Source organism: Plecotus auritus (assembly GCF_963455305.1).
Source record: "Plecotus auritus genome assembly, chromosome: 7".
NCBI classification, from domain to species: Eukaryota; Metazoa; Chordata; class Mammalia; order Chiroptera; family Vespertilionidae; genus Plecotus; species Plecotus auritus.
Genome location: NC_137774.1, coordinates 62,784,889 through 62,806,784, shown reverse-complemented (window position 1 = coordinate 62,806,784; position 21,896 = coordinate 62,784,889). Strand labels below are relative to the sequence as shown.

Sequence of the window (21,896 nt, the reverse complement as noted above, 5' to 3'; positions counted from 1 at the left end):
CTACTTCTGAGGATCTCACAGTGAGAATGAGGTCTGAGGGAACAGAGAACAGAGTAATAAATACCATGATAAAGGAAGCACAGAGGAGAAGTGGACTGTCTACCTGGATTAAAAAAGCCTAGAAGTCTGTTCCAAGGAAATAAAAATCTCAGCTGAGGCATGTGGAATCGGTAGGAATCAGCAAAGTGAGTTGGGAAAGAAATGCTGCAGGTGAGAAGAACAATCTGTACAGAGGTTCTGAGACAGTAGAGGGCTTGGTGCTTTGTGAGAAGTGAGAGTAATGTGGGCTAGTGCCCTCCACTGCCTCTGGCTGAGGGACCAGCTGAGCACAGCACACTCATGTCTGGTAGGCACTGTACCCCTTCTCTTTCCACTGCTCAGAATTGTCTGGTGTTTTTCTTCTTTCAGTTGAAGGAAAAATTAGCATTCTTAAAAAGAGAATATAGCAAGACTCTGGCCCGTCTTCAGGTAAGTGAATCTTATTCTCTCAAATTGAGGTATTGTAGTACAAACTATGAATAATTCTTCATCATAATGAAGCGTTAAAAAAAAATTATTTGCCCTTAAATTTGTTCCTTGAGCTGCTTTTGCTTTCTCTAGCGGGCCCAAAGAGCTGAGAAGGTTAAGAATTTTATTAAGAAAACAGTGAAAGAACAAGATTATTTGCTCCAGCCAGAAGTTTCACCACAGCTAAACCACTCAGGTAAAGCTAACCACTCACTTATGCTTGCTTTATTATTCATTTTCCTGGTGTATTTGGCTGTGGTTCTTTTCCTCTTGAGGATGCAGTGGACTCTTTAAAGTGCACAATTGGATGGTTCTTTATATATATTCACAAGAGCATGCAAACATCATCACTATTTCTAGAACATTTTCACCATTCCCAAAAAGAAACCCCTTACCCATCCCACTCCTAACCCCTGGCAACCACGAATCTACTTTCTGTTTCTGTGGATTAACCTTTTCTGGACAATGCATATAAAAGGAATCATATAATATGTGGCCTTTTGGGACTGGCTTCTTTTACTTAGCATAATGTTTTCAGTGGTCATTCACCCAAACATACGTACATCCAGGCATGCATCATTACCCATTCCCTTTTGCAGCTGAATAATGTTCCATTGTATAGGTGTACCACCATTTGTTAATCCTCACCTGAGGGTATTTTTCCCCATTGATTTTTAGGGCGAGTAGAAGGGAGGGGGAGAGGCAGAGAGAGAGAAACATTGATGTGAGAGAGACATGTGCCCCAACTAGGGCCAGGGATCAGGCTTGCAACTGAGGTACGTGCCCTTGACTGGAATGGAACCCATTACCCTTTAGTCTACGGGCCAATGCTCTAACCATTTAGCCAAACCAGCCAGGGCGAAGTGCCATCATTTGTATATCCATTCATCAATTGATGGACATTTGGGTTGTTTCTGCTTTTTGGCTAGTATGAATTTGGGCTATTAAGCTACCATGAACATTCATATACAAACATTTGTGTAGATATTTGTTTCCAATTTCTATATATGCCTAGGCATGGAATTGCTGGGTCATATGGTAATTCCACATTTAACTTTTTTTAATTGATTTTTAGAGAAAGAGAGAAGAGAGAAAGAAACGTGGATTTGTTGTTCTAGTTATTTATGCATTCATTGATTGATTTATTGTATGTACCCTGATGGAGGATTCAGCCTGCAATCTTGGCTTATCAGGACAATACTCTAACCAACTAAGCTAACCAGCCAGGGCTATGTTTAACTTTCTGAGGAATTGCCAAACTTTCCTATAGCAGCTGCACCATTTTGTATCCCGCTACAATGTGCGTAAGGATTCCAATTTCTCCACATCCTCGCCAGTACTTATAATTTGCCATTTTAAAATTATAACCATCCTGGTGGATATGAAGTGGTATCTAATTTTGGTTTTAATCTGCATTTCTCAGTGACTAATGATGTTGAGCATCTTTTCATGTGTTTAGAGACCATTTGTTTATCTTCTTTAGTGAAATGTCTATTCAAGTCCTTTGCCAATATTTTAGTTAGGTTATTTGTTTTTTAATTCAGGGGTTGTTAGGGTCCTCATATTGTAGCTATTTGACCCTTATTAGATGCATGATTTGTAATACTTTCTCTCATTCTATGAATAATAAACTATGCTTTCAGTTGGATTGTTTATTTAGTGCTCTTTTTCCCTCTCAACTTTTAGTAATTACACTTAATGCTTAATTATTGGAAAGATTTTTTTTTTAAATATATACTTTATTGATTTTTCACAGAGAGGAAGTGAGAGGGATAGAGAGTTAGAAACATCGATGAGAGAGAGACATTGATCAGCTGCCTCCTGCACACCCCCCACTGGGGATGTCCCTGCAACCAAGGTACATGCCCTTGACCGGAATCGAACCCAGGACCGCTTAGTCCCCAGGCCGACGCTCTAGCCACTGAGCCAAACCGGTTAGGGCAAGATTTTTTAAAAATATATTTTTATTGATTTCAGAGAGGAAGGGAGAGGGAGAAAGAGAGAGAAACATCAATGAAGGGAAAGAATCATTGATAGGCTGCCTCCTGCACACCCCACACCCCACACTGGGGATTGAGCCCACAACCTGCGCATGTGCCCTGACTGGGAATCGAATCATGACTTCTTGGTTCATAGGTCAATACTCAACCACTGAGCCATGACAGTAGGGCTGGAAAGATTTTAAAATTAAATTTCTACATATGTACAGAGAAAAGTGTCTGGCTGGAAATACTATAAAAAACAATGGTCATGCCCTAGCTGGTTTGGTTCAGTGGCTAGAGCGTCAGTCTGCTGACTGAAGGGTCCCAGGTTCCATTCTGGTCAAGGGTACATGCCCGGGTTGCAGGCTTGATCCCCAGTAGTGGGCATGCAGGAAGCAGCCGATCAATGATTCTCTCTCGTCATTGATGTTTCTCTTTGTCCCTCTCCCTTCCTCTCTGAAATCAATAAAAATATACTAAAAAAACAATGGTCATTTCTCATGTTAATACTTAGGTCATTTATAATCATAAAATTGGAGACTATTGAAATAGGAATGAGGTATTAAAATTACTTGAGCCCTGGCCAGTGTGGCTCAGTTGGTTGAGCATTGTCCCGTGAACCGAAAGGTCACTGGTTCCATCCCCAAACAAGACACACGCACAGATTGCAGATTTGATTCCCAGGCAGGGCGCATACAGGATGCAACGGATCGATGTTTCTCTCTCGTATCAATATTTGTCTCTCTCCCCTTCTCCCTTCCTCTCTGTCTCTAAAATTAATAAAAATGTATTTTTTTTAAAATTACTTGAGCCAAAAAAACAACCAAACATGAAATAAAAAATTAAGTGAGATATGGGGAAATGGGGAGATATTGGTCAAAGGGTACAGAGTTTCAGTTACACAGAATGAATAAATTCTAGAGATCTAATGTACAGCATGGTGATAATAGTTAATTGTGCATGTATATTGTGTACTTGAAATTTGCTAAGAAAACTGATCTTAAGTGTCCTCAACATACACAAAGATATTGTAACTATGTGAATTGATGGATATGTTAATTAACTTGATTATGGTAACACTTTGCAATATGTACATATATCAAAATATCACATGTACACCTTAAATTTATATAGTTTTCATCAGTTGTACCTCAATAAAGCTGCAAAAAAACTAAGAAAAAAATGACTTCAATAAAAATAGATAATCTTTTAGTTTAAAAGTCATTCTTTCTAGCACAATTCTATTTGTTTACATTTATTTAAAATTATTATGATTAGATTATGAAAAACTTAAACTTTGATTTGCTTGAATGAAATACATCGACTCTTAAGTAAATATTTATATGTAATATTTTTAAATAATATAGTATTTATATGTAATATTTAAAAATAAATGTGGAATTTTTGGTTTCACTTTAAAAGGAAAATATTAATTATATAAATTGTTTTCCTTAGAACCTAAAACTAAAGTATCTTCTTGTGATGCATTACAAATCAACGAAGAAACTGGAGACGTTGAGCCTGAGTCCTCCAACGCTGGCCATGGCCCAATGGAAGGATTACACATACAGAGAACAGATGACATACAAGAGCATTTTGCCTACAGTGTCAGTGACCCTGATGGTGAGAAAAGGCAGAGTAAGCAGCCAGGGAGAAGAAAGAAGCAACAGAAGAGAACATTTATTTCACAAGAGAGGGAATCTTTCTTTGACACTGATCTACTTATCCTGTCTAGAAAAACACTAAAGGAACAAGAAGAAATCAATAGCGAAAATCCTGAGACACCTGTAGCTAAAATAAGAACTAACTTTCCAAGTCAGTCTGACCTTCCAGATTCTCAAGCACCAATTACAGAAACTAATGGAGGGAATGTATTAATTCCACCAAATGCCAAACCACAAAGCAGTGTGGATGCTCTTTTAGGAGGGAATCACTTCCCCAGGGTGTCCCCACCTCCTTGGAATACTGTATCAGACAGCAGTAGTAGTCAGCACCTTCAACATAAGCCTTCTAAAAGGAACTGTGAACTTACTGGTCATGGCTTAAAAAACATTAGCCCTACCTCACCTGTAAACTTAGAAGCACAGGACAAAAAAATGACTGTCTTTACAGGTAACCCTGAGGTAAATAAAACCATAAGTCCAAGTGGCCAGCTGCCTAGAAGTCCTGACTTAGAGGCTGATAATGCATATTCTGTAAATGAATTCGCTTATAACTTATCAGCAAATGAAAACCAAAACTTAAAAGAACAAAATCACACAGAGAAGTCTTCAGTATCTCCCAATAGTGCTCTTGAAGGTAGAAATGAACATTTTAAAGAAAATGAAGTTCTGAGCCAGTGTAAAAGTCTTGGCCCAGCAATAATCTCTCCTGTTTCTGCAGAAAATCAAGCACATTCTTACACCATGCTCGAAGGCCTTTTTCCTGCAGAGTATTATGTAAGAACAACACGACATATGTCAAATTGCCAGAGGAAAGTAGCCATGAAGGCTGTAATTCAAAGTCACTTGGGTATCAATAAGAAAGGCATTAAAAATAAAAAGGAAGCTACTAAAAATTTAACATTTTCCAATGAAGAAACAAACAAAGATGAATTTAGGGTGTGTGATAGGTATACAGAAAAAGCAAGTTCCAGAAGTCCTTTTCAGAGACTTCTCTCACTAACTGAAGTCAACTCTCCCACGGGGCACACCACGGATGGTTTTTGTAGGACCTCAGTTACCCAATCCTCTGGTAGAAGACATAGAGGGAAAAGGAAGTCAATCCGCACCCCTACATTACATCATCATGGACTACTTTTGCCCACTTCTGGCACATCAGGTGTTAATAGGTCCAAGGACAAAGATCAGAATGAAAAAGCAGTTATTCATGGTAAGAGGGAAATTCAAGGTAAATCAAAGTGTGGTGGAGGATGCTGATGATGATGGCCTCTAATGCTTATGTGTCTGGCGCTTTCTAAATGTCATACAGACACTAACTCATTGAATCATCACAGGAGGTAGAATCTGTTTTTATCTTCACCTTACAGATGAAACTAAGGCATAAGGAGATTAAAGTGCTTTAATTAATTAAAGTGACAGAACTGGGGTTCAGACCTGGCCATGTGATGCTAGAGTTCACTATTCTGGTTGGAAAAGTTGACACAGAGGGAAAATATATTGGAAGCTTACCTAAAATTAGTATTCAGGTACAACATAGTCTTTATCCAAGGGTAGAAATATAACTAATATAGAAAGTGTTTCTAAAGTAAAATGAAATATGTATCAGAGTAAGAAGTCATTGACAGACTCTCACAGGAATGATTGTGGAATAAAATAGAATCAGTCTGAGCAACTTTTTTGAGTAAAATAGCCAATATAATCTCTCTGAGCTCTGTGGGATACAAGATTTTGGAAGCTAGCAAGTGAATATTTATTCATTTACTTGGGAGTTATATCTGATAAACTGAGCATGAAAACTGGATAATTCACTCTGCTTCTATACTGGAGGTCAGCAAACTTTCTGTACCGGGCCATGTAGAAAATTGTGCTCTATCAGAGCTACTCAAGTAGAGTGCAAAAATAGCCACAGACAACATGTAAATGTGACCATATTCCATTAGCACTTAATTACAAAAATAAAGCCTGCTTTCTCTATATCCTTGGACTCAGGCCCTGGTCTGTGTGCTATAATTTATCTATCTATCTATATATCTATACATATATATACACACACACACACACACACACACACATATAATCCTAAGTGACCAAACAACCGTTCGCTATGACACGCACTGACCACCAGGGGGCAGACACTCAATGCAAGAGCTGCCCCCTGGTGGTCAGTGCACTCCCACAGCCAACCTCCCACGGCCCCAATTGCTGGCCAGGCTGAGGGACCCCACCTGTGCACAAATTTGTGCACTGGGCCTCTAGTTAAAAATAAGAGTCATTATGATGTATCATCTTCTAAGTCAATAAGAATACAAAGGAATAGAAAGTAGGGCAATATAATAAACTAGAAACTTTTGTATATGTTGACATAATCTGCTATTTTAGTAACCTGCAGCTACATTTTTTTAAAAAAATTTTTAGGTGACCTTCACATATGAATAATTCAGTGACATTTAGTACATTTACAACATGCAACCATGATCCCTACCTAGTTCCAAAACATTTTCATCACCTGACATGGAAACTCTGTACCCACTAAGCATTTGATGGTCATTTCTTCTCGCCCAGCCCTTGGCAACCACCAATCTATTCTATATGGGTTTACTTATTTCATGTCAATGTATTATACAATGTGCGATCTTTTATATCCGGCTGCTTTCACCTTACTTTCCAGATACATCCATGTTCTAGCATGTATCAGTACTTAAATTCTTTTTTTATGGCTGAATAATCCATTGTATATATATGTATTAGCATTTATTTATTCATTCATTTATTAGGTGGTGGATGCAGCTGCATTTTGAATGGTATAGAAAAATTCCTAGTCAATGAAAGAAAAATACCACATGATCTCACTCATTTAGGGATAATGAAAAACATTATAAACTGATGAACCAAAAGATAGTTACAGAGGCAGTAAAGCATCAAACAGAGTGTCTAATTACAGCGGTAAGGTTAGGGAGAGGTGGGGGAAATAAGAGATCAACTGAAGGACTTGTATGCATGCATATAAGAGTAACCAACGGATGCAAAACATTGGGGGGTGAGGGCAGGTATGGGAGTGGGGTGTGGGGGGGCAATGGTAAGATATGTACACATATAATACCTTAATAAAAATTTGAAAAAAAAAGAAAAATTCCAGTCGCTAAGAATCCTATGTAATAAAATCCTAATATGCAAATCGACCAAATGGTGGAATAACCCGTCACTATGACACGCACTGACCACCAGGGGACAGGTGCTAAAAGCAGGAGCTGCCCCCTGCTGGTCAGTACGCTCCCACTGGGGGAGCGCTGCTCAGCCAGAAGCCAGGCTCATGGCTGGCAAGTGCAGCGGCCATGGCGGGAACCTCTCCTGCCTCCGAGGCAGCGCTAAGGAGGAGCGAGCCCAGCTTCTGGCTGGCAAGCACAGAGGTGGTGGTGGCAGGCAGACATCCCCTGAGGGGTCCCGGACTGCAAAAGGGTGCAGGCCGGTCTGAGGGACACCCCACATCCCCCAGTGCACTAATGTTGTGCACCAGGCCTCTAGTAGTAAATAACTTTTTGCTTGAAAAGGGGACTAAGTTTTCTTCAGTGAGAAGAGCCAGCATTTTGTAGATTGTATTCTGATAGTTTGTTGGAATCATAGTTTTAGAGCAGAAAGGACTTTAGTGATTCTTTGAGGGACCAGAGGAGATAAAGTGCATTGACTTGCCCAGCGTAGCACAGCAAGTCAGTGGCTGAGCTGAGACTAGACCCCTGTTGTCCCCCAACTAACACTGTCAGCACCTGTTTGGGCAACTGTACAAGGAAAGCTGCTAGTTAACCACAAACCTGTGGCTGATTTTTGAACTGTTCACTGAGGTTTCAGGGTCATGCAGGGGAAAAGTGATGAACCTGTTATATCCTGTTGGAATTTAGAAGTGCACTGTTTTTGGGGGGTTAATGTCTCTTAGGTATTTGTTATTGTTGTTCCTTTCTATTTTAGGGAAGGAAGGTCACTGCCAAAAAGAGGACTCCTTTTCCATTAATAATGCTTATTTAGCTTTGTGCGGTAATGCTTCCCGTGCTCCATCTCATAAGAATGAAATGCCAAGTTTAAAGCAACTGTCATCTTTTCTCAAAATCACAGACTTTCAGTTACCCGATGAAGACTTTGGGTCTCTTAAGCTTGAAAAACTGAAGTTCTGCTCAGAAAAGCTGATTGAGCCTTTCAGATCAAATGTGTATGGAGAGAGGCATCTGAAAGAGGGAAATTATCTTGTTTTAGAGGAACTGACTCCTAAGCAAATCCACATGGAAATGGAGGACTTGGGAGAGGAACTGATTGTTCTACCAGGAAAAGCACCCCCTGAAATGCCAAAGCGAAAAAGCCAGCCTGGGCACAAGGGCCTTTCCTCATCCACATTACTCTTCACTCCTGTAAATACTGTTACACCTGATGGTAATGGCAGACCGACAGCAGATGTGTGCTCCCCCGCTTTCCCCGTCTTAGGCACTACTCCAGCTCTTGGCTCCCCAACACACTTTGACAAAGTGTCTGCAGAGGTTGTTGAACTAACTTGCTCTTCACCCCAGCTTTCTCCTGGGAAAGCCAGTGATAGTAAGCAAGGCCACAGTTGCACCAGCCAACCAGAATTAGATGGCAGCCTGCGTGTGACAGGAAGGAAGGGACAGCCTGACTGTGCCTACGATTCTGGCCCCCAAGCAACACCTTTCCCCACTGAGTCATGCCCTTCCAAAGAAAATCCGCTCTGTGGAAGCACATGCCTTGACTCATGGAAACATTCCATCAAACAGGTACAATCTGCTTCCTTTGTGACATTTTCTCTGAAGGAATGAAACACCTCAGTGACTTCTGTACACGTTGGCTCCTCGGTGTTTAAGAATGCTTTGATATGTTTCCTTGATAGGACATCACTGTAAACTTTTACGTTCATTCTGGGGGAATTAAAGTTAATTTTAAAATGTGTTTAATAATGGCTTTGTCATCAGTGAAGGAGGTTGCCGTAAGAAGTAGGCATTTTGATGAGTGAGTGGTGCAGCAGATGTCATACGTAAATTGTAGATTAATGGTGTGACTTTTGTTTCTACAGACTGAATTAGCAGACGTTCCTGCTTGTGACAGCTTAAACCCAGGCAACCTACAATTGGTTTCAAAGTTAAAGGTCAGAACACTGTTACCTTCTAATGTGTCTTTGCCTTACATGTAAAAAATGTGATGAATAGGAAAACGGAGAATTTTATTAGATAGATTTTCATTTTTTTAAAATATATTTTTATTGATTTCAGAGAGGAAGAGAGAGAGAAACATCAACGATAAGAGAGAATCATTAATCGGCTGCCTCTGCACTGCCTCCCACCGGAACCGAGCCCACAACCCAGGCATGTGCCCTGACCGGGAATCGAACCATGACCTCCTGGTTCACAGGTAGACACACTCAACCACTGAGCCATGCCGGCCAGGCTATAGTTTTTCATTCTTAACTTAATACTATTAAATAAATTTGGTAAAAAACGATTCAGAAAAACAGATTTAAGTTCTTTGTTTTTCACAGTATTTACCTGTATTTATATTTTGAGATCATCTGAAGAAGTTTGTATGTCAAACTATTGCCAAGAAAACTTAAGCTCATTAACTCAACTTATCTAAATAAAAATCAGATATTAACAGAGGGAGAGAAAGGAAGAGGAGTCATTTGTGACTCTCCTACCCAAATCATCAAATGTTTCTAGAAGAACCACTTATGGTGATATATCAGAAAATGGGTAGTAGTTCTTGATTGTGATGTAGTGAATTGTTAATCTTTATATGCTGTGTGAAGTATGTGGTTCTAAGAAATATAAATTACAATATTCTGTTAATGAACCCTGGCCAGTTGGTTAGATATGCCAAGTTTGCAGGTTCGGTCCCGTCAGGGCACATACAAGAAGCAACCAGTGAATCCATAAAATAAGTGGAACAACAAGTTGATTTCTCTCTTTCCCTCCCTCTCTCTTTCTCTGTCTTTCCCCCTTTCTCTCTCTCTCTCTAAACTCAATAAATTTTTCTTAAACTGATCATTGCATTAAAAAAAAACAATATTCTGTTAATGACATTTTAGTAAATCCTGAGAATTAGATTCGACTTTGACATAATTAACTTTGTATTCATGGTGGCAGGGGTCCTCAAACTTTTTAAACGCGGCCAGTTCACTGTCCCTCAGACTGTTGGAGGGCCGGACTATAGTTTAAAAAAAAAACTATGAACAAATTCCTATGCGCACTGCGGGCCCGGGACGAGTCGGCTGCTAAGCAGGACAGGCAGCGGCACCCGGCGGGCAGGATAAATGTCCTCAGAGGGCCGCATGTGGCCCGCAGGCCATAGTTTGAGGACGCCTGGTGTAGAGTATGGTTTCTCAATTTCAACACTGTTGACATTAGGGGTTGGATAATTCTTTGCTGTGAGAGGTTGGGTGACCTGTGCATTATAGGAAAGCCAGTGATAGTAACAACCAAAATGTCTGCAGACATTGTCAAGTGTTCCCCAAGGAGGGTTGCAAAATTGCCCCCAGTTGAGAACAACTGGTACAGAAGAAAGAGCTTAAAACCCACATAAACTGTTTGCCAATTATTGGCTTTGTGACCTTGGGCAAATCATTTAGCCTCTGAGCTCTAGATTCCTTTTCAATAAAAGATACATAGTAATACCTATGTCATTTCAAAGCTATTCTTGAATCAATTTTAATAATTTAGTTTCTTCAGGAATCAACCATTTCATTGTATCTTCAAGTTTGTAAGTAAAATCCCCCATTTCTAAAAAATATTTTTTTCCTACATCAGATTTAAGAGATTTGTCCATTCTGCTGGTCTTGTAGAAAATTAGTTTTTGGCCCTGGCCGGTTTGGCTCAGTGGATAGAGCGTCGGCCTGCGGACTGGGGGGTCCCAGGTTCGATTCCGGTCGAGGGCATGTGCCTTGGTTGCGGGCACATCCCCAGTGGGAGGTGTGCAGGAGGCAGCTGATCGATGTTTCTCTCTCATCGATGTTTCTGGCTCTCTATCCCTCTCCTTTCCGCTCTGTAAAAAATCAATAAAATATATTTTTTAAAAAAGAAAATTAGTTTTTGGTTGTATTGATTGTTAGTTGAAGTTTTCATTTCCTATTTCATTTACTTTTGTTTTTATCCTTAATAACTCCTTCCTTCTGTTTTTCATTGTGCTCCTTTTATTGTTCTTTTACCTTCTTACTTACTTTATCTTTCTGCTTTTCAATAAATGCATTTATGATTGATTATACAATTTTTTGGGAAATCTTGCTTTGGCCACATGCTGCATGTTTTTTTTTTGTTTGTTTCGTTTTGGTTTTCTCACGCTGCATGTTTGGATGCCTAGTGCTGTTCATGTAGAAATAGTATGTTATTTCAGCCCTGAGGGGTTCATCAGGAATTTAATTTCTAAGTGGGTAAGTTCTAATGGGCTATCTTTGTGGTTAAATTTGAATGTATTCTATTCTGGAGTAGTCTATTCTTTAATTTCTTATTTTTTAAGGTTTTTGTTTGTGTGTTTTTTGAGAGAGGAAGAGAGAGAGAAACATCAGTTGGTTGCCTCCTGTGTGCGCCCCAACCAGAGATTGAACCCGTAACCTAGGTCTGTGCCCTGACCTGGAATCCAACCTGCGAACTTTAGGTGTATGGGACTATGCTCCAACCAAGTGAGCCACCCAGCCAGGGTGGAGCTATACTTTTAAATTACATCATGAGATGAAGGTGTATGGGCAGTTTTTTTTAGTTACCGGTAAGACCCACCATGCCTCTATTTTGACCTGCATAAAACTTTCATTACACTTACTTGGTATTTAATTAATCCTTGTCATGCATCACTTTTCATATTTATTTTTTTCATAAAACAAACCCCAAGTATCCCTTTAGCATAACATTATTGCCACTCTGGTTAGAATCATTCAGGTTCCTGCTCCGTGGATGTGAGTGCCGTGTGGTGGGAAATAGCTGGTGTCAAAGAGCCGTGTATCATAACTGCTTGTGAATATGCAGTTTCTCTTTGGAAACCTCTGGATACTGGGCAGTGGGAAAAAATGTATTCCTGGCACTTTGCAGAGGTGAGTCAAAGTCTAAAAGAGATCTTGCGGTTATTTGCATGATAATAGATGGGCAGCTCACGAAAGAGGGAGCGCGGGTCTGTGACTGCAAAACAGAACAGAGATAAGCTTTATTAGGAGAATTCAAGCATAACAGAAAAGTTGTGCAGTGAGCACCATGTCCCTGCTATCTGGTCTACAGTTCACATTGTGCTTCATTAGCTTTATCACACGCACGCTCCTCCAGAGGTGGATCTTGATCTCGATCTGATGAAGCAGCTTGGCATTTCCGTCTGTTCTGACTTCTAAGCATGCTGACACCCATCGTTCCTGCTGCTTTTCCGCATGTGTTTTCTTCCAGGTCCTGTCTACCTCCATACATATCTATCTGGTGCGCTCCTAGTGGCTTACAATTTTTAAACTGCTTTTTCTCACTTAGCATATAAACATTTCTCCTTCATACTTCTATGTAGAATTTTATTTATATTTCCAGATTTATTCAGGCATAATTGACAAATAAACTTGTAATATGTCTAACATGTACTCATTGATCATTTGATATGTGTATACATTGGGAAAGGAATCCCACAATTAAGTGATGGAACACATCCATCACTTTGCATAATTACCTTTTTTTTCTTTTTGTGAGAACCTTGAAGATCTAATCTTCTCTCTTAGCAGATTTCATTCTTGTTCTCTAGTATATCCACAGCTTCTTGCTCTGTGCTTGTGCTCAATAAATAAATATTTGTTCAGTGAATAAATTTATTTTAATGGTTGTATCGGCTCAAATGCCAGAATTTGCTTAACTGTTCCCCTATTGGTAGGAGCATAAGCTGCATTAATAAACGCTGCAGTAAACACTGTTATGCATGTAAATATTTGGATTTACGACTCATAAAAAAGGGGTGTTTGCTGAACCTTCTCACATTTCCAAATGTTGGAAACTATCCTGGTATAGTAAGAATAAAAACAGATGCAACAAATTTTGGAAAATTTAGATTGATTAAAAATGAAACAACCAAACATTATTTTGGCTCTTATTTTATTTAGGTTCCAGTGTTACAGATAGTTCCCGTGCCTGATGTGTGGAATCTTGTGTGTGTGGCCTTGGGGAATTTGGAAATCAGAGAAATCAGGTGCGTGGTTCTCCAGAAGTTTTCCTTTATCTTTCACTTGATCCCGCACTGAAGTTTCCTTTTAAAATTTGAACCTTGTCCTTTACTGTTAAAGACTTATTTCTGCCCTGGCCGGTGTGGCTCAGTTGGTCGAGCGTCCCGTGCACTGAAAGGTTGTAGGTTCAATTCTCTGTTGGTTGTAGGTTCAATTCTCTGTTCGGCCTTGATCCAAAACCTGGGCTTCCCTGAGTCTGCCCCACATACATGTCATTTAAAAGGTCAACCAGATATTTAGGCAAGGATTTTAGCAAGAGTTTAGGGTTCTTCTCTGGCTCTCTACTTTTGGGGTTTCTCTACCTCACTTTCACACTGAACCTGTAGGACAGAAGGGAATCAGCCAGGGGATGTTTCTCTCTCTCTCTCCCCTTCTCTCTCTAAAATCAATTTTTAAATCTTATTTAAAAAAAAAAAAAAAAAAGACTCCTGACTTCTCTGCATTTTTTCTTATGTTTGGCTTAGGACATTACTGTGTTCCTCTGATGGGGGATGTGAAAAGCAGGTGCTCCTGAGGACTGGAAATATACACGCTGTGCTTGGCCTGACACAGAGGAGGCTAGTCAGCAGCAGCAGGACCCTCTGTGACCAGCAAGTAGAGGTCATGACATTTACAGAAGGAGGGTAAGAAAAGCACCAGCTGATTTAACCAGCAGATAAAGAATGATTTCATCCCAGGGTTTCAGAGAAAGTTGGATCCCCAGCATCTTGTCTTTCTATGCTGTGGGCGTGGTGTCGCAGGTTCTGCTCAACACTGGAACGTAGAGCAGTTAGAAGGGTGGAAGCGGACGTGCAGGGAGGAAGCCAGCGCAGTGGAGAGGCTCAGCAAATGTTGCTTGTTCCTTTTGTCTTCTTTGAAATCTCTGTGTGCCCCTTAAATATTCCAGGTACCTCAAGATTCTAGACCCTTCTCTTGCTCCACACACTTGGTTTTCATGGCTTCAGTTACTGTCCAGATGCTGACTACTTGTGAGCATACATTTCTAGCTCTGAGCTCTTTCTTGACCTCTAGACCTGCATGTCTCTTTATTAGACATCTGGGGTTCCCTCGGATTCAACACGTTGAAAACGAAGCTCTGAGTTTCCTCTGTGTCTGTTGTATACTCATTTATATACTTTATTGTGATTATTAATCTGTCTTTTCTGATAATAGATAGCATGTCTTTTTATAAACTGCTGCAATAATCTAGATGAGATAAATAATTATTTGCTTAAATTAGGGAAGTGTTAGTGGAGATGGGGAGAAGCAGACAGATTTGGGGTAGGTGAGATGATAAAATCATTAGGACTTGGTGATGGAGGAACTAGAAAGGAGGGAGACAAGAAAAATGTCCAGGTTTCCTGGCCGGCCACCTGGGTGATGGTGCCATTCGCTGAGATAGGAATGCAGAAAGAAACACAAAGTTTAAGGAGAGGGCTGGTGAAGTTAATTGGATATGATGAGTTTGTAGTGCTCACAGTATATCCAGGTGGATAATTAGAAGTAATGCATGTTTGTTGTAGAAAGTTTAGCATATACATGTTTTCTGATTGGATCTTTTTTCTGATATTGGGTTAGTGTTTATTGTACAGAGTTCAATAATATGTAGAAGGGCTGCTTTGAAAGTGCTTTGCTACAAAGTGCTGGGTTTTAATACTATTTTAAATGCAGAAGTGAAGAAAAACAGTTTTTGATGCCTCCTGAAGAGACTGTACTAACTTTTGCTGAGGTTCAAGGGATGCAGGAAGCTCTACTTGGTACCACTATAATGAACAACATTGTTATTTGGTAAGTTTTCCCTCAAGATCCTCAGTTTTCTCTTCTGTAATATAAGGATATACCTCTAATTTCACAGGGTCATTAAGATGAGATAAGAGGCTGTAAATATGATAGTTTTTGTTTGTTTACTGTCAGATGCTAGATACTTAATAAGAACATCATATTAATTCAGACATTGTGAAAGTATCAGTCTGAGTAGACTATCAGTGAATGAAATTTTATTGGCAAAAAAGTGTGATTGTTTCTGCTTCTGGTTAATGTTTGAGTGGCTTCTACCAGAGACCAACTCTCCTACTTCAAGTAACTATAAACTCTGGAATAAATATAAAAATCAATTAACTGAAGACACTGGAGAGTGAGAAAAAGAAGAAAGATACTGGAGGGGGTTCGACCCTTAGAGACAGGAAATGTCACTGGACAAGGTTCCTGTTCTTATGGCTTTTAGTAGAGGGCAGGCTCCACTCCACACACTGAGTGGCCAAAAGCTTGATAGAAAACCTTCTGATGTGTTGTAGAATTGTACACCTGAAACATGTATAATTTTGTAAATCAGTGTCTCCCCAATACATTCTTTTTGTTGTTAATCCTAACCCAAGAATATTTTTTCCATTTTTTTTTTTTTAAGAGAGCATGGAAGGGAGGGAGGTGGGAGAGAGAGAGAGAGAAACATCAATCTGAGAGACACATTAATTGGTTGCCTCCTGCATGTGCCCCGACTGGGCCAGAGATAAAACCTGCAATCCAGGTACATGCCCTTGACCTGGAATCAAACCCTCTGCCCTTCGGTCTGAGGGCCGATGCTCTAACCACTGAGAAAACCAGCCAGGGCTCCCAAATACATTTAATAAAAAGAAAACTTGCTGTCCTGCTGATTCAGTGTGAAAGTGAGGCAGAGAAATCCCAAAAGTAGAGAGCCAGAGAAGAGCCCTAACTCTTGCTATAATCTCTGCCTAAATATCTGACCTTTTAAATGACATGTATGTGGGGCAGACTCAGGGAAGCCTAGGGAAGCAAAAAGAACTGAACTAGGTTTTCAGCAACTGGAATTTGAGGTTAGCCAAGTTAACAGGTTACTGGGTGGGGAGGTGTAGGGCCAGAATCAGTATTATTCAGGGAAACCTAAGAGAATCCAGAGTTTATGCGAAGTGCCATTTGTGATGTCTAGAATATAATCCAGAATTACTAGATACATAAAAAATGGTTCATTACAGGATCCAAATTAGTAACTTTGTGATAGGGAAACTGAAGTCAAGGAGTCCCCAGCCACCTCTCTTTCCTGATCACAGGGAGAACCATGCCTGGCCATCGGTACTTGCAGGGTTAATTTGTATTAGGAGAATAGTGATTATTTTTTTCTCAGAAGCTTTTCCATTAACTGTTTCCTTGGAGCCAGAATGGGTCTTAAAAAGAGAAAGTTATGATATTGATGTCACTATTACCTACCTCTTCTGCACTGCCCATTGCTAACCTTCTGGGAGTAAAGGAGGAAAGCATGGCCCTCAGAGAAGCCTTGCCCTCCTCACCAGGGAGCCCTGAAATGGGACCGTGTTCTACCCTGCCAGGAGCCCTGTGCTCACATGTCCTGCCATCTAGAGCAGCAGGTTCCCACTTGAGCACTTTCCTCAGGTCTCAGGTCTTACTTGAGGACAGTGTTCTTTACAAAGTTCTCTTTTCTATTCTTTCTGCTATTTCTAGAGTCCTTCATTATTTAGCCCCGAGACTATTAATTTAATCTAGTAATTGCTATCAATCAATATTCAACCTCCAGATCATCTCTTATGCTATTATTTTATAAACACTCTTACTCCCAGCCCTCTCCCCTCTGCCCCAGAAAGAAAACCTTTTGTGGAGCCCATATTTGCCTTCCTTCAGCTTCCATTTCCCAGGCTGTACTACAAAAATTCCCTTTTCAGTGTTCCATAAACCTTGGCTCCCTTTTTTTTCTTCCCATCCCTCATTTCCCCCCTTTTGCTAATAGTTGTCTTTTGGCATCTCATATATAATGGATCACAACAGAATTTGGGATTGGGGTGGGACCTCTGTACTAAGAGTAAGTTTGAGTCCTAAGTTAAGGGGTACCTTCCCCCCACAGTTGCCTTGAGTTCTGTCATATCACCTCAGCCCTTGTTGACATTTCCCTGTCTGAATTCATGGGACCTGATTTTTAATTTAGCGTGTGCTATTTTGTATTATGGAAGTCCCTGAAGATAGTGCCACATCTTATATCAGTTCTTAGTGCCTGCCTTAGCTGTTTGCTTAGGGTATCTACTCAAAATGTATGGCTCATGGTGTCTGTCAGAAGCTATCTTTTACCTTTGGGCTCTCTATAACTATAAGATGTCCCTCAAAAAAGTATATACACTTTGCCATGGCCGGTTTGGCTCAGTGGATAGAGTGTTGGCCTGCGGACTGAAAGGTTCCGGGTTCAATTCTGGTCAGGGGCACGTGTCTGGGTTGTGGGCTGGGTCCCCGGTGGGGGGCATGCTGGAGGCAGCTGGTCGGTGATTCTCTCTCATCATTGATGTTTCTGTTTTTCTCTCCCTCTCCCTTCCTCTCTGAAATCAATAAAAAAACATTTTTAAAAAATGTATAGCCGAAACCGGTTTGGCTCAGTGGATAGAGCGTCGGCCTGCGGACTGAAGGGTCCCGGGTTCGATTCCAGTCAAGGGCATGTACCTTGGTTGCGGGCACATCCCCAGTGGGAGGTGTGCAGGAGGCAGCTGATCGATGTTTCTCTCTCATCGATGTTTCTAGCTCTCTATCCCTCTACCTTACTCTCTGTGAAATATCAATAAAATATATTTTTAAAAAATGTATATACACTTTAACAGCTGATAGCTCAATTTTGAAAACGAAATGTATTTTAATAAACACTGCCTTTATAACTATTCAAAGTATGTATGTACCTTTTGGGGGATACCCTATACTTGTACATATAGTAGTTGTTTACCTTTCCTGTGGGACTCCTTATTTGTTGGATGCCTAAAGCAATTCATATTACACTCCAGGTTCAAGTGGCGTGTTTTTTTAATAATTTTTTCTGTTTTTATTGACTTTAGAGAGAGAAGAAAAGAGAGGGAGGGGGAGAGAGAGAGAGAGAGAGAGAGAGAGAGAGAGAGAGAGAGAGATGTGAGAGAGCAACATGCAGAACACACCCCTACTGGGGATGAGGACCCACAATGTAGGCATGTTACCTGACCAGGAATCGAACTAGCAACCTTTTGGTGCAGGGGATGACTCCCAGCCAACTGAGCCACACCAGCCAGGGCCTCAAGTGGCTTGTTTTGAAAATACTGCTGAAGGTTTAAATATTAAATCTTGGTCAGGCTACATTAACTGAGTACCGTCTTTCACTTATTTAATAGATATTTGAGTCTCTACTTCTCTGTGAGAGATGTAAATATGAATCCTGGCCCCAAGGCCCCTAAAACCTAGTAGGTAAATAAGATTGCTTCACAGTTCCTAGTGTCACAGTAATAGAGATTTGGACAGAATGCTTTGGGATTTGGGGAGAGAGCAATTACTATCTACAGAACATGCACTAACCTCTGTACGGGATACACCTGCTCTGGTGTCCCTTGTATGAGAAAAACCTTGCATACTTGCATGAGAATTTAGCTTCCTGTCTTTAGTTTTGTATACAGTACCTGGGCCATAGAAGTTCAGAAGTATGTGTTGAATGATTACATTCTACCCTATTACAGTATATAGTATATTACATTAAAAGTAAGGCATGTGGCCAAAACCGGTTTGGCTCAGTGGATAGAGCGTCAGCCTGCGGACTGAAGGGTCCCAGGTTCGATTCCGGTCAAGGGCATGTAACTTGGTTGCGGGCACATCCCCAGTGGGAGGTGTGCAGGAGGCAGCTGATCGATGTTTCTCTCTCATCGATGTTTCTGACTATCTATCACTCTTCCTTCCTCTCTGTAAAAATTCAATAAAATATATTTAAAAAAAAAAAAAAGTAAGGCATGTGGACAGTACATATGGAATTGGAGGTGAGGAGACTTCTGTGGACTGGTACAGACAGGGAGGAGTGGTCTAAACTGAGCTCATGCTGCTGGGAGAAGGTGGGACATGATCTGGGCCATAAGAAATGGATGGGTATTGGTCAACACAGGGATGGGGTTGGCCAGTAATGGGGAGGGCATTTGGAGGGATAACTTTAATAAAGGCAGAGAGCTGGGAACATGCATAACATGTTGAACAGGTAGTGAGCTGTCGGGCACAGGAGCAGTGTGAGTGCTACAGGGCTGGCTTTGTGAGGACTGTAAATACTGTGAAAAATTACTTGGACTTTATCCGTGGCTAATAGGAGCCAACTGAAAGGGTTTCATAGGCAGAATCACACGATAGAACAGTGTTAATGTCACAAATCCTCAAGTTGAGGAGTGGTTCCAGCAAACTTTCTTTTTTCTTCTCTTTTACATTTAGCCTTTTCTCTCCTTTCACCCTTTTTTCCATTTTTCACCCCAGCTCAGTCTTTCCTTCTTTCTCCATTATCTTGGGCTGGCTCTAGAATAAGCAGATATTATAGAGACATAACTATAAGTCTCTTTCAGGTGTCATCTCTTGCCTAACCAGATTTGGTTTCCTGACCATTGTCCTCCATGGAAAATTTAGGTATAACAAAAATTGTGACAAAATCATAATAATTAGAGCTATACCATGTAATTTTAATACCAAGTAAAATGAGATAATTGAAACCCTTTCTCCTGGAATTTGGAGAGATTTCTCCCTAGTGGCATAGCAGAGGGCTAAACTATCAAATTAAACTATTAGCCAGCCCTGGCAGGTGTGGCTAAGTGATTATAACGACAGCCTGCACACCGAAAGGTCACAGGTTCAATTCCCCATCAAGAGCATGTACCTGGGTTGCAGATTCGATCCCTGGCCTGGGTCTGGACATGTGTGGGAGACAACCAATTGATGTTTTCCCTCTCACGTCGATGTTTCTCTCTCTCTTTTTCTCTCATCCCCTCCCACCTTCGCTCCCTTTCACTCTCTCTAAAAAATCAATGGAAAAAATATCCCTGGCAGTGGATTAACAATAACAAAAACAAAAAACCATTGACCAAATTAAACTATAGTGCTATTTTTAGCTCAGGCTGTGATTAAACAAAACAAAGGTACTATGTCCCTTAGTTTGTTCTTGGTCCCCTCCAAAAGGATGCTGTGATAAATAAGAGTATGATGTGAATACCAGTTTCCTGGAAGAGTGTTATCAGCTTATCTATTTTTGGTGTCTAAGGAATTTAAAAACTGGTCAGCTCCTGAAAAAGATGCACATTGGTGACTCCTACCAAGCCTCCGTCTGTCACAAAGCCTATTCTGAAATGGTAAGTGCCAATCAGCCAGGACCATTCCATGTCTGTTCTGTTACTCTTGGTATTCCTGAGTGACAGCAATAACTTAGTGAGTAGTAATTAACTGACTCTACTTGTTGCCTATTTTTTTCAAAATTGGATAGCAGTGTTTGTTCTTTCTTGAAATGGATGAAAATAAGTGTTGGTACAGTATGATTGCTTGGTGAATTTTCTGGCTGTATGACTTAAGGGCAAACATTAATTTTTGGCTGTGAGTTTATATTGAGAAATATTATCCTATTAACAGAATTGGCTCCCAACCACATAGCCATAAATGATTTATGATGTGAATGAATATCCTGAGGAAGGATGATTAAATGGTCACAGACATGCTTTTCTCTTAGACCTTAGTGTTCTCGTATAGAAACGAACCACAGCCTCTTAGCCATTCTGTTAATACAGTTGGCTTACAGTCTGGTTTTGGCATCTGAACGGGTTGGAGGTAGTTGTCACAGGGTCAGGAGTAACTGCTCATGCATGTTTGTGCTGTTGAGCCACGAGCAGAGGCAGAAGCAGCCAGCTCGATGCAGAAGGGAGACTCCCTTGCCCAGCCCCATGGGCAACCCTGCAGGCCTCAGCACAGGGAGGCTCTGAACGCAAAGGGTGCATCTCTCCCTAGCTCAGCAGCACCTGTGGACATGAATGCAAAAGTTTTGTGGTCTTGCCCTAACCAATTTGGCTCAGTGGAAAGAGCGTCAGCCTGTGGACTCAAGGGTCCCAGGTTTGATTCCGGTCAAGGGCATGTACCTTGGTTGTGGGCACATACCCAGTAGGGGAAGTGCAGGAGGCAGCTGATTGATGTTTCTATTTCATCGATGTTTCTAACTCTTTATCCCTCTCCCTTCCTCTCTGTAAAAAATCAATAAAATAGCCCTAACCGGTTTGGCTCAGTGGATAGAGCGTCGGCCTGCGGACTGGAGGGTCCCACGTTCGATTCCGGTCAAGGGCATGTACCTTGGTTTCAGGCACATCCCCAGTGGGGAGTGTGTAGGATGCAGCTGATCAATGTTTCTCTCTCATTGATGTTTCTAACTCTCTATCCCTCTCCCTTCCTCTCTGTAAAAAATCAATAAAATATATATTTTTTAAAAATCAATAAAATATATTTTAAAAAAAGTTTTGTGGTCTTAGGTAATCTGTCACATAGTCTTGAGGCTTATTATTCATCCTAAAATAAGAGGGTCGAATTCGTCTCTGGAATTATTAAATTTATCTACTAAGCATTTATCTTTGGTATTACAACATTAATACCTATTTCATTTTATTTTTTTAATATATTTTATTAATATTTTACAGAGAGGAAGGGAGAGGGATAGAGAGCTAGAAACATCGATGAGAGAGAAACATCGATCAGCTGCCTCCTGCACACCTCCCATTGGGGATGTGCCCGCAACCAAGGTAC

At 40.6% G+C, this 21,896-nt stretch overlaps 1 protein-coding gene across 3 annotated transcripts in view; it reads left to right on the top strand.

Annotated features, from left to right (window-relative positions):
• The window catches only part of PALB2 (partner and localizer of BRCA2), a 28,808-nt gene that overhangs the window by 1,937 nt on the left and 4,975 nt on the right, over positions 1 to 21,896 (top strand). The window contains exons 2-11 of one of the 3 annotated variants that reach the window (XM_080678131.1): positions 409 to 468; positions 601 to 703; positions 3,945 to 5,360; positions 8,111 to 8,922; positions 9,219 to 9,290; positions 12,057 to 12,218; positions 13,251 to 13,336; positions 13,835 to 13,993; positions 15,021 to 15,137; positions 20,380 to 20,467. In XM_080678131.1, coding sequence (XP_080534257.1) covers positions 409 to 468; positions 601 to 703; positions 3,945 to 5,360; positions 8,111 to 8,922; positions 9,219 to 9,290; positions 12,057 to 12,218; positions 13,251 to 13,336; positions 13,835 to 13,993; positions 15,021 to 15,137; positions 20,380 to 20,467 — 3,075 coding nt within the window. Of the gene's footprint in view, positions 1 to 317; positions 469 to 600; positions 704 to 3,944; positions 5,361 to 8,110; positions 8,923 to 9,218; positions 9,291 to 12,056; positions 12,219 to 13,250; positions 13,337 to 13,834; positions 13,994 to 15,020; positions 15,138 to 20,379; positions 20,468 to 21,896 lie in introns of those variants that run through there. The other 2 variants (XM_080678130.1, XM_080678132.1) reach the window with 2 other exon arrangements.